Source organism: Oncorhynchus gorbuscha, linkage group LG22 (genome assembly GCF_021184085.1).
Source record: "Oncorhynchus gorbuscha isolate QuinsamMale2020 ecotype Even-year linkage group LG22, OgorEven_v1.0, whole genome shotgun sequence".
In the NCBI taxonomy this organism is placed as follows: Eukaryota; Metazoa; Chordata; class Actinopteri; order Salmoniformes; family Salmonidae; genus Oncorhynchus; species Oncorhynchus gorbuscha.
This window is the reverse complement of record NC_060194.1, coordinates 50,547,421-50,560,104: the sequence shown is the minus strand read 5'-3', so window position 1 is coordinate 50,560,104 and position 12,684 is coordinate 50,547,421. Positions and strand designations below refer to the sequence as shown.

The 12,684-nt window shown below is 33.1% G+C and overlaps 1 protein-coding gene across 1 annotated transcript; it reads left to right on the top strand.

Annotated features, from left to right (window-relative positions):
* The first annotated feature begins 584 nt into the window (after window positions 1-584).
* On the top strand, window positions 585-4,847 carry LOC124009258 (uridylate-specific endoribonuclease C-like). Its single transcript, XM_046320865.1, has 4 exons — window positions 585-717; window positions 1,876-2,029; window positions 2,870-3,010; window positions 4,566-4,847. The coding sequence occupies exons 1-4, from the start codon at window positions 680-682 to the stop codon at window positions 4,683-4,685; spliced, it is 453 nt and encodes a 150-aa protein (XP_046176821.1). The 5' UTR covers window positions 585-679; the 3' UTR covers window positions 4,686-4,847.
* The last annotated feature ends 7,837 nt before the right edge of the window (window positions 4,848-12,684 follow it).

The following is a 12,684-nucleotide window of genomic DNA, read 5'->3' as shown; positions in this document are numbered from 1 at the left end:
CTGTTCTGGAGACAGGCCCTTGACCTGTCTGTTCTGGACAGGACTCCTGGAGACAGGCCCTTGACCTGTCTGTTCTGGAGACAGGCCCTTGACCTGTCTGTTCTGGACAGGACTCCTGGAGACAGGCCCTTGACCTGTCTGTTCTGGAGACAGGCCCTTGACCTGTCTGTTCTGGAGACAGGCCCTTGACCTGTCTGTTCTGGACAGGACTCCTGGAGACAGGCCAGTAACCTGTCTGTTCTGGACAGGACTCCTGGAGACAGGCCAGTAACCTGTCTGTTCTGGACAGGACAGGATAAGGGCCTGTCTGTTCAGGTCTGGACTCCTGAAGACAGGCCCTTAACCTCCATGAGTTAGTCAGATGGTGTTCTGTCATTGTGGACATGTGTTTTGTCTTGTTATTTAGTCTCAGGTGTGGACTCCACAACACACAAAGCAATGTGTACTGATGTGTCGGTCTAATCTCTGTGTGTGTGTGTGTGTGTGTGTGTGTGTGTGTGTGTGTGTGTGTGTGTGTGTGTGTGTGTGTGTGTGTGTGTGTGTGTGTGTGTGTGTGTGTGTGTGTGTGTGTGTGTGTGTGTGTGTGTGTGTGTGTGTGTGTCAGTGTGCCCACAAGTACCTGGTGAGTAAGGGTCACTCCCCGTCAGACCAGCAGCAGTTCAAGAGGCAGCTCTATAACATGTGGTTCAGACTCTATCACCGAGACCACAGTGGAGGGTGAGTGTGTGTGTGTATTTTATGATGCCCACATACAGTGAGCAGTTTGAGCTTGTTTTAGTTGTATCAAATCAAATGTATTTATAAAGCCCTTCGTACATCAGCTGATATCTTAAAGTGCTGTACAGAAACTCAGCCTAAAACCCCAAACAGCAAGCAATGCAGGTGTAGAAGCACGGTGGCTAGGAAAAACTCCTAGAAAGGCCAAAACCTAGGAAGAAACCTAGAGAGGAACTAGGCTATGAGGGGTGGCCAGTCCTCTTCTGGCTGTGCCGGGTGGAGATTATAACAGAACATGGCCAAGATGTTCAAATATTCATAAATGACCAGCATGGTCAAATAATAATAAGGCAGAACAGTTGAAACTGGAGCAGCAGTACGGCCAGGTGGTCTGGGGACAGCAAGGAGTCATCATGTCAGGTAGTCCTGAGGCATGGTCCTAGGGCTCAGGTCCTCTGAGAGAAACAGAGAATTCGAGAGAGCATACTTCAATTCACACAGGACACCGAATAGGACAGGAGAAATACTCCAGATATAACAAACTGACCCTAGCCCCCCGACACATAAACTACTGCAGCATAAATACTGGAGGCTGAGACAGGAGGGGTCAAGAGACACTGTGGCCCCATCCGACGACTCCCCCGGACAGGGCCAAACAGGAAGGATATAACCCCACCCACTTTGCCAAAGCACAGCCCCCACACCACTAGAGGGATATCTTCAACCACCAACTTACCATCCTGAGACAAGCCCGAGTATAGCCCACAAAGTTCTCCGCCCACGGCACAACCCAACTGTTCTGACCAGTTGCACCTGTATGTGTGTGAAAGAGACAGACACGCAGAGGGAGAGAGAGGGAGATTTGCAAATAATAGGACATTTTAAAATGTCTTTTATTCTTTTGGAACTTTTGTGAGTGTAATGTTTAATGTTAATTTGTCTATTTCACTTGCTTTGGCAATGTTAACATATGTTTCCCATGCCAATAAAGCCCTTAAATTGAATTGAGAGACACACACACACACACACACACACACACACACACACACACACACACACACACACACACACACACACACACACACACACACACACACACACTGAGACAGAGAGAGAGACATATTTTCTTTTTCATATTTTCTCATGTTTCCAATACAGTGAGGACTCCTGTGGTTTTGAGCATGTGTTTGTTGGTGAGTCTAAGAAAGGGAAGGAGATCACGGGGTTCCACAACTGGGTTCAGTTCTATCTGCAGGAGAAGCATGGCAATGTGGACTACAAGGGTTACAAGGCCCAGGGCAACAGGAATACTGTAAGACATTCTAGAACAATCTCCCTATCTTATCAGCAGAGTTACATTTCACACAGGTCCATACACAAGATACTTGTTTTCAGAAATGTAGCTCTATGGTTGTTGTCTTGCTCTGGTAATTAGTTCAACTTTTGTGTGTGTTTTTTTAGTGTTTACATTTTACTGACTGATTTCAAGACACCCAAAACTGTGGCCACCACTGTAAAACTTCCCAAATCATACATTATATTTAACCATATGTTATGGGCGGCAGGGTAGTGGTTAGAGGGGAGGGGCGGCAGGGTAGTGGTTAGAGGGGAGGGGCGGCAGGGTAGTGGTTAGAGGGGAGGGGCAGCAGGTAGCCTAGTGGTTAGAGGGGAGGGGCGGCAGGTAGCCTAGTGGTTAGAGGGGAGGGGCGGCAGGTAGCCTAGTGGTTAGAGGGGAGGGGCGGCAGGTAGCCTAGTGGTTAGAGGGGAGGGCGGCAGGTAGCCTAGTGGTTAGAGGGGAGGGCGGCAGGTAGCCTAGTGGTTAGAGGGAGGGGCGGCAGGTAGCCTAGTGGTTAGAGGAGGGGCGGCAGGTAGCCTAGTGGTTAGAGGGGAGGGGCGGCAGGTAGACTAGTGGTTAGAGCGTTGGACTAGTAACCGAAAGGTTGCAAGATCAAATCCCTGAGCTGACAAGGTACAAATCTGTCGTTCTGCCCCTGAACAAGACAGTTAACTAATGAACTAATGACCTAGGCCGTCATTAAAAATAAGAAGTAGCCTTGTGGGTAGAGAGTTGGGCCTATAACCGGAAGGTTGCTGGGTCGAATCCCCGAGCTGACAAGGTTAAAAAAACTGTTGTTTTGACCTCTCTGTGCAGCCAGATGAGGATGACCACGTTCTGAACCTGCAGTTCAGCTGGAAGGGCCTGGTCAAGCCTGTGGGAAGCTCCTTCATCGGGGTCAGCCCAGAGTTCGAGGTCGCCCTCTTCACCATTCTCTTCCTCGCGTCGACTGAGAAGGTGAGCGGTTGCGTGATTGACCACACGGGGTTCAAACCTGGGTCTATTAGATAACCATGAGACTGTGTTGACCTGTAGTGCTGAAGCCTAGGAAGACATTATCTTGGGGAGCTAGTGCTCGATCTCAGATCTCAGGCTGGGTTACTCATGGTTCCCTGAACCACCCTGATGACACGTCTTATCAACCAGAAGTCATCATAGCTAACAGGACCCCTCCAGTCTGAATACATAACATGACCCTCCAGACTGAATACATAACATGACCCTCCAGTCTGAATACATAACATGACCCCTCCAGTCTGAATACATAACATGACCCCTCCAGTCTGAATACATAACATGACCCCTCCAGTCTGAATACATAACAGGACCCCTCCAGACTGAATACATAACATGACCCCTCCAGGCTGAATACATAACATGACCCCTCCAGGCTGAATAACTACTGTTCTGACCAGTATAACATGACCCCTCCAGTCTGAATACATAACATGACCCCTCCAGGCTGAATACATAACATGACCCCTCCAGGCTGAATACATAACATGACCCCTCCAATCTGAATACATAACATGACCCCTCCAGGCTGAATAACTACTGTTCTGACCAGTATAACATGACCCCTCCAGTCTGAATACATAACAGGACCCCTCCAGTCTGAATACATAACATGACCCCTCCAGGCTGAATACATAACATGACCCCCCCAGTCTGAATACATAACATGACCCCTCCAGTCTGAATACATAACATGACCCCTCCAGTCTGAATACATAACAAGACCCCTCCAGACTGAATAACTACTGTTCTGACCAGCATAACATGACCCCTCCAGTCTGAATAAACTACTGTTCTGACCAGCATAACATGACCCCTCCAGTCTGAATAAACTACTGTTCTGACCAGCATAACATGACCCCTCCAGTCTGAATAAACTACTGTTCTGACCAGGATAACATGACCCCTCCAGTCTGAATAACTACTGTTCTGACCAGTATAACATGACCCCTCCAGTCTGAATACATAACATGACCCCTCCAGTCTGAATACATAACATGACCCCTCCAGTCTGAATACATAACATGACTCCTCCAGGCTGAATAACTACTGTTCTGACCAGTATAACATGACCCCTCCAGGCTGAATAACTACTGTTCTGACCAGTATAACATGACCCCTCCAGTCTGAATACATAACATGACCCCTCCAGTCTGAATACATAACATGACCCCTCCAGTCTGAATACATAACATGACCCCTCCAGTCTGAATACATAACATGACCCCTCCAGGCTGAATAACTACTGTTCTGACCAGTATAACATGACCCCTCCAGACTGAATAACTACTGTTCTGACCAGTATAACATGACCCTTCCAGACTGAATCAGCACAGTTCTGACCAGCATAACATGACCCCTCCAGACTGAATCAGCACAGTTCTGGAAAAGGGTTGTGAATTGGGATGCAGCCCAACGTTGGTGTTGATGAGAACCCTAGCCAGTATATAAATGGGTGGATGTATTGGCTAACGTTAGCCTTGTGGTTTATGTACAGGTGACCACGGCCGTGGTGAAGGTGGACGAGTACCTGCTAGAGATGGTGGTGTATCGTCAGGGGCGATCCATCGGAACCTCCTACCCCAAACTTCTCAGCAGCAACAACCGGGACCTGTAGTGGGGAGATTTACGCACCCTGATTCTGAAATCAGGCCCAAATGGAACCCTAATCCCTATGTAGTGCACTGCTTTCAACCAGGGCCCATAGGGCTAGTAGTGCACTATATAGGGAATAGGGTGCCATAGGGCTCTGGTCTAAAGTAGTGCACTATATAGGGAATAGGGTTCCATAGGGCTCTGGTCTAAAGTAGTGCACTATATAGGGAATAGGGTTCCATAAGACTCTGGTCTAAAGTAGTGCACTATATAGGGAATAGGGTTCCATAAGACTCTGGTCTAAAGTAGTGCACTATATAGGGAATAGGGTTCCATAGGGCTCTGGTCTAAAGTAGTGCACTATATAGGGAATAGGGTGCCATTTGGGGCTTAGCCAGAATAATCTGTCATGTCGTGTACTGTGTTTTTGACTCCATATTGTTATTAGGTTGTGTTCTCCTCCATCAAATCCTTAACCTCGTTCCCAGGTTCAATTACTAATTACAGATCCTGGATCATTCATTCATTTTCGCTAAACTATTATATTAGAGATTACAGTTGATCCAGGACTAGGATTGTGTCTCTCTCTGCTACCAGCTCTCCTTTCTGTCCTGAATATTCAGTTCTGGTCCTTGGTCCTTCACAAAGCAGAGGGCTGTTTCCTGTTAAGAAAACTACTAAAACATTTTGACAATCGATTAAAACCTAGATTTACTATGTCAGGAACCTGATTGTCTAACATTATGTTAACAGTGTTGTTCACTTGTTTTTAACATATTACTACTTTGTTACGATTATTAAGTTTAATTTCTGCTTGAAGAAAAATATAACCCTTTATTTAACCAGGTATTTATATATATAACCTAACCTTTATTTAACTAGGTATTTAAATATATAACCCTTTATTTAACCAGGTATATATATATATATAACCCCCTAACCTTTATTTAACCAGGTATTTATATATATAACCCTTTATTTAACCAGGTATTTATATATATATAACCCTTTATTTAACCAGGTATTTATATATAATAACCCTAACCCTTTATTTAACCAGGTATTTATATATATATAATATATAACCCTTTATTTAACCAGGTATTTATATATATAACCCTATTTACCCAGGTATTTATTTAACCCTTTATTTATATATTTATATAATAACCCTTTATTTAACCAGGTATTTATATATATAACCCTAACCCTTTATTTAACCAGGTATTTATATATATTTATATATATATATTTATATATATAACCCTTTATTTAACCAGTTATTTATATATATATACCCCTAACCCTTTATTTAACCAGGTATTTATATATATAACCCTTTATTTAACCAGGTATTTATATATTTATAACCCTTTATTTAACCAGGTATTTATATATATAACCCTTTATTTAACAGGTATTTATATATATAACCCTTTATTTAACCAGGTATTTATATATATATAACCCTATATATATATTTATTTAACCAGGTATTTATATATATAACCCTAACCCTTTATTTAACCAGGTATTTATATATATAACAACTAACCCTTTATTTAACCTTATTTATATATATAACCCTTTATTTAACCAGATATTTATATATATATAACCCTTTATTTAACCAGGTATTTATATATATATAACCCTAACCCTTTATTTAACCAGGTATTTATATATAATTTATATAACCCTTTATTTAACCAGGTATTTATATATATAAACCCTAGAAACCCTTTATTTAACCAGGCATTTATATATATAACCCTTTATTTAACCAGGTATTTATATATATAACCTAACCCTTTATTTAACCAGGTATTTATATATATAACCCTTTTATTTAACCAGGTATTTATATATATATAACCCTTTATTTAACCAGGTATTTATATATATATATATAACCCTTTATTTAACCAGGTATTTATATATATAACCCTTTATTTAACCAGGTATTTATATATATAAACCCTTTATTTAACCAGGTATTTATATATATAACCCTTTATTTAACCAGGTATTTATATATATATATATTTATATATATAACCCTAACCCTTTATTTAACCAGGTATTTATATATATATAACCCTTTATTTAACCAGGTATTTATATATATATAACCCTAACCCTTTATTTAACCAGGTATTTATATATATAACCCTTTAACCCTTTATTTAACCAGGTATTTATATATATATATATATTTATATATATAACCCTTTATTTAACCAGGTATTTATATATATAACCCTAACCCTTATTTAACCAGGTATTTATATATATATAACCCTTTATTTAACCAGGTATTTATATATATAACCCTTTATTTAACCAGGTATTTATATATATAACCCTAACCCTTTATTTAACCAGGTATTTATATATATAACCCTTTATTTAACCAGGTATTTATATATAACCCCTTTATTTAACCAGGTAACCCTAACCCTTTATTTAACCAGGTATTACTATATATATATAACCCTTTATTTAACCAGGTATTTATTTATATAACCCTTTATTTAACCAGGTATTTATATATATAACCCCTTTATTTAACCCTAGGTTTTATAATAGGTAACCCTTTATATATATATATAATATAACCCTTTATTTAACCAGGCATTTATATATATATAACCTAACCCTTTATTTAACCAGGTATTTAGTTGATAACCAACTCATTACATATAACCCTTTATAATTAGGTATTTATTTATATATATTTATTTATCCTTTATTTAACCAGGTATTTATATATATATAACCCTTTATTTAACCATATATATATATATATAACCCTTTATTTAACCAGGTATTTATATATATAACCCTAACCCTTTTTATTTAACCAGGTATTTATATATATATATATACCCTAACCCTTTATTTAACCAGGTATTTATATATATAACCCTATTTTTATTTAACCAGGTATTTATATATATATAACCAGGTAATTTAATATAACCCTTTATTTAACCAGGCATATTTATATATATAACCCTTTATTTAACCAGGTATTTATATATATATACCCTTTATTTAATAGGTATTTATATATATATATATATACCTAACCCTTTATTTAACTAGGTATTTATATATATATATACCCTATACCCTTATATTTAACCAGGTATTTATATATATAACCTAACCCTTTATTTAACCAGGTATTTATATATATATATATAACCCTTTATTTAACCAGGTATTTATATATTAACCCTTTATTTAATAGGTATTTATATATATAACCCTTTATTTAACCAGGTATTTATATATATAATAACCCTAACCCTTTATTTAACCAGGTATTTATATATATATAGGTGTTATTTATTTAACCAGGTATTTATATATATAACCCTTTATTTAACCAGGTATTTATATATATAACCCTTTATTAACCAGGTATTTATATATATAACCCTAACCCTTTATTTATACCCTTTATTAACCAGGTTATATATATAACCCTTTATTTAACCAGGTATTTATATATATAATAACCCTTTATTTAACCAGGTATTTATATATATATCCCTTTATTTAACCAGGTATTTATATATATATAACCCTAACCCTTTATTTAACCAGGTTTTATATATATATATAACCCTTTTATTTAACCAGGCATTTTTATATATATAACCCTTTATTTAACCAGGTAGACCAGTTGAGAACAACTATATATATACTAACCCTAATCCCTTATTTAACCAGGTATTTATATATATAACCCTTTATTTAACCAGGTATTTATATATATAACCCTAACCCTTATTTAACCAGGTATTTATATATATAACCCTTTGATAACCCAACCCTTTTGTTTAACCAGGTATTTATATATATAACCCTTTATTTAACCAGGTATTTATATATAACCCTTTATTTAACCAGGTATTTATATATATAACCAACCCTTATATTTATTTATATATATAACCCTTTATTTAACCAGGTATTTATATATATAACCCTATTTACCCTATTTATTTATAACCCTTTATTTAATATATATATATAACCCTAACCCTTTATTTAACCAGGTATTTATATATATAAACCCTAACCCTTTATTTAACCAGGTATTTATATATATATAACCCTAACCCTTTATTTAACCAGGTATTTATATATATAACCCTTTATTTAACCAGGTATTTATATATATAACCCTACCCTTTATTTAACCAGGTATTTATATATATATATAATAACCCTTTATTTAACCAGGTATTTATATATATAACCCTAGCCCTTTATTTAACCAGGTATTTATATATATAAACCCTTTTATTTAACCAGGTATTTATATATATAACCCTAACCCTTTATTTAACCAGGTATTTATATATATATAACCCTTTATTTAACCAGGTATTTATATATATAAACTTTATTTAACCAGGTATTTATATATATATAACCCTTTATTTAACCAGGTATTTATATATATATATAATTAACCCTAACCCTTTATTTAACCAGGTATTTATATATATATAACCCTTTATTTAACCAGGTATTTATATATAACCCTAACCCTTTATTTAACCAGGTATTTATATATATATAACCCTTTATTTAACCAGGTATTTATATATATATAACCCTTTATTTAACCAGGTATTTATATAACCCTAACCCTTTATTTAACCAGGTATTTATATATATAACCCTAACCCTTTATTTAACCAGGTATTTATATATATAACCCTAACCCTTTATTTAACCAGGTATTTATAATATATAACCCTTTATTTAACCAGGTATTATATATATATATAACCCTTTATTTAACCAGGTATTTATATATATAACCCTTCATTTAACCAGGTATTTATATATATAACCAGGTATTTATACCAGGGTTTATATATAACCCTTTATTTAACCAGGTATTTATATATATATAAACTCTAACCCTTTATTTAACCAGGTATTTATATATATAACCCTAACCCTTTATTTAACCAGGTATTTATATATATATAACCCTTTATTTAACCAGGTATTTATATATATAACCAGGTATTATATATATATAACCCCTTTATTTAACCATTTATATATATATAACCCTTTATTTAACCAGGTATTTATATATATATAACCCTAACCCTTTATTTAGGTATTTATATATATATAACCCTTTATTTAACCAGGTATTTATATATATAACCCTTTATTTAACCAGTATTTATATATATATAACCCTTTATTTAACCAGGTATTTATATATATAACCCTTCCCCTTTATTTAACCAGGTATTTATATATATAACCCTTTATTTAACCAGGTATTTATATATATAACCCTTTATTTAACCAGGTATTTATATATATAACCCTAACCCTTTATTTAACCAGGTATTTATATATATAACCCTTTATTTAACCAGGTATTTATATATATAACCCTTTATTTAACCAGGTATTTATATATATAACCTATAACCCTTTATTTAACCAGGTATTTATATATATATATATAACCAGGTATTTATATTTAACCAGGTATTTATTTATATATATAACCCTTTATTTAACCAGGTATTTATATATATAACCCTTTATTTAACCAGGTATTTATATATAACCCTAACCCTTTATTTAACCAGGTATTTATATATATAACCCTTTATTTAACCAGGTATTTATATATATAACCTTTTATTTAACCAGGTATTTATATATATAACCCTAACCTTTATTTAACCAGGTATTTATATATATAACCCCCTTTATTTAACCAGGTATTTATATATATAACCCTTTATTTAACCAGGTATTTATATATATAACCCTTTTTATTTAACCAGGTATTTATATATATAACCCTAACCCTTTATTTAACCAGGTTATTTAACCAGGTATTTATATATATATACCCTAACCCTTTATTTAACCAGGTATTTATATATATAACCCTTTATTTAACCAGGTATTTATATATATATATAACCCTTTATTTAACCAGGTATTTATATATATAACCCTAACCCTTTATTTAACCAGGTATTTATATATATATATAACCCTTTATTTAATTCAGGTATTTATATGTAATATATATGTAACCCTTTATTTAACCAGGTATTTATATATATATAACCCTTTAAACCTATTTATATATATAACCCTTTATTTAACCAGGTATTTATATATATAACCCTTTTATTTAACCAGGTATTTATATATATAACCCTTTATTTAACCAGGTATTTATATATATAACCCTTTATTTAACCAGGTATTTATATATATAACCCTAACCCTTTATTTAACCAGGTATTTATATATATAACCCTTTATTTAACCAGGTATTTATATATATAACCCTAACCCCTTTATTTAACCAGGTATTTATATATATAACCCTTTTATTTAACCCTTTATTTAACCAGGTATTTATATATATAACCCTTTATTTAACCAGGTATTTATATATATAACCCTTTATTTAACCAGGTATTTATATATAACCCTTTATTTAACCAGGTATTTATATATATAACCCTTTATTTAACCAGGTATTTATATATATATAACCCTTTATTTAACCAATATTTATATATATAACCCTTTATTTAACCAGGTATTTATATATATATAACCCTTTATTTAACCAGGTATTTATATATATAACCCTTTATTTAACCAGGTATTTATATATATATAACCCTTTATTTAACCAGGTATTTATATATATAACCCTTTATTTAACCAGGTATTTATATATATAACCCTAACCCTTTATTTAACCAGGTATTTATATATATAACCCTAACCCTTTATTTAACCAGGTATTTATATATATAACCCTTTATTTAACCAGGTATTTATATATAACCCTTTATTTAACCAGGTATTTATATATATAACCCTTTATTTAACCAGGTATTTATATATATAACCCTTTATTTAACCAGGTATTTATATATATAACCCTTTATTTAACCAGGTATTTATATATATATTTATTTAACCAGGTATTTATATATATAACCCTTTATTTAACCAGGTATTTATATATATAACCTAACCCTTTATTTAACCAGGTATTTATATATATATAACCCTTTATTTAACCAGGTATTTATATATATAACCCTTTATTTAACCAGGTATTTATATATATATAACCCTTTATTTAACCAGGTATTTATATATATAACCCTTTATTTAACCAGGTATTTATATATATAACCCTTTATTTAACCAGGTATTTATATATATATAACCCTTTATTTAACCAGGTATTTATATATATATAACCCTTTATTTAACCAGGTATTTATATATATATAACCCTTTATTTAACCAGGTATTTATATATATAACCCTTTATTTAACCAGGTATTTATATATATAACCCTAACCCTTTATTTAACCAGGTATTTATATATATAACCCTTTATTTAACCAGGTATTTATATATATAACCCTTTATTTAACCAGGTATTTATATATATAACCCTTTATTTAACCAGGTATTTATATATATAACCTAACCCTTTATTTAACCAGGTATTTATATATATAAACCCTTTATTTAACCAGGTATTTATATATATATAACCCTTTATTTAACCAGGTATTTATATATATAACCCTTTATTTAACCAGGTATTTATATATATATAAACCCTTTATTTAACCAGGTATTTATATATATATATACCCTTTATTTAACCAGGTATTTATATATATATACCCTTTATTTAACCAGGTATTTATATATATAAACCCTTTATTTAACCAGGTATTTATATATATAACCCTAACCCTTTATTTAACCAGGTATTTATATATATAACCCTTTATTTAACCAAGGTATTTATATATATAACCCTTTATTTAACCAGGTATTTATATATATAACCCTTTATTTAACCAGGTATTTATATATATATAACCCTAACCCTTTATTTAACCAGGTATTTATATATATAACCCTTTATTTAACCAGGTATTTATATATATAACCCTTTATT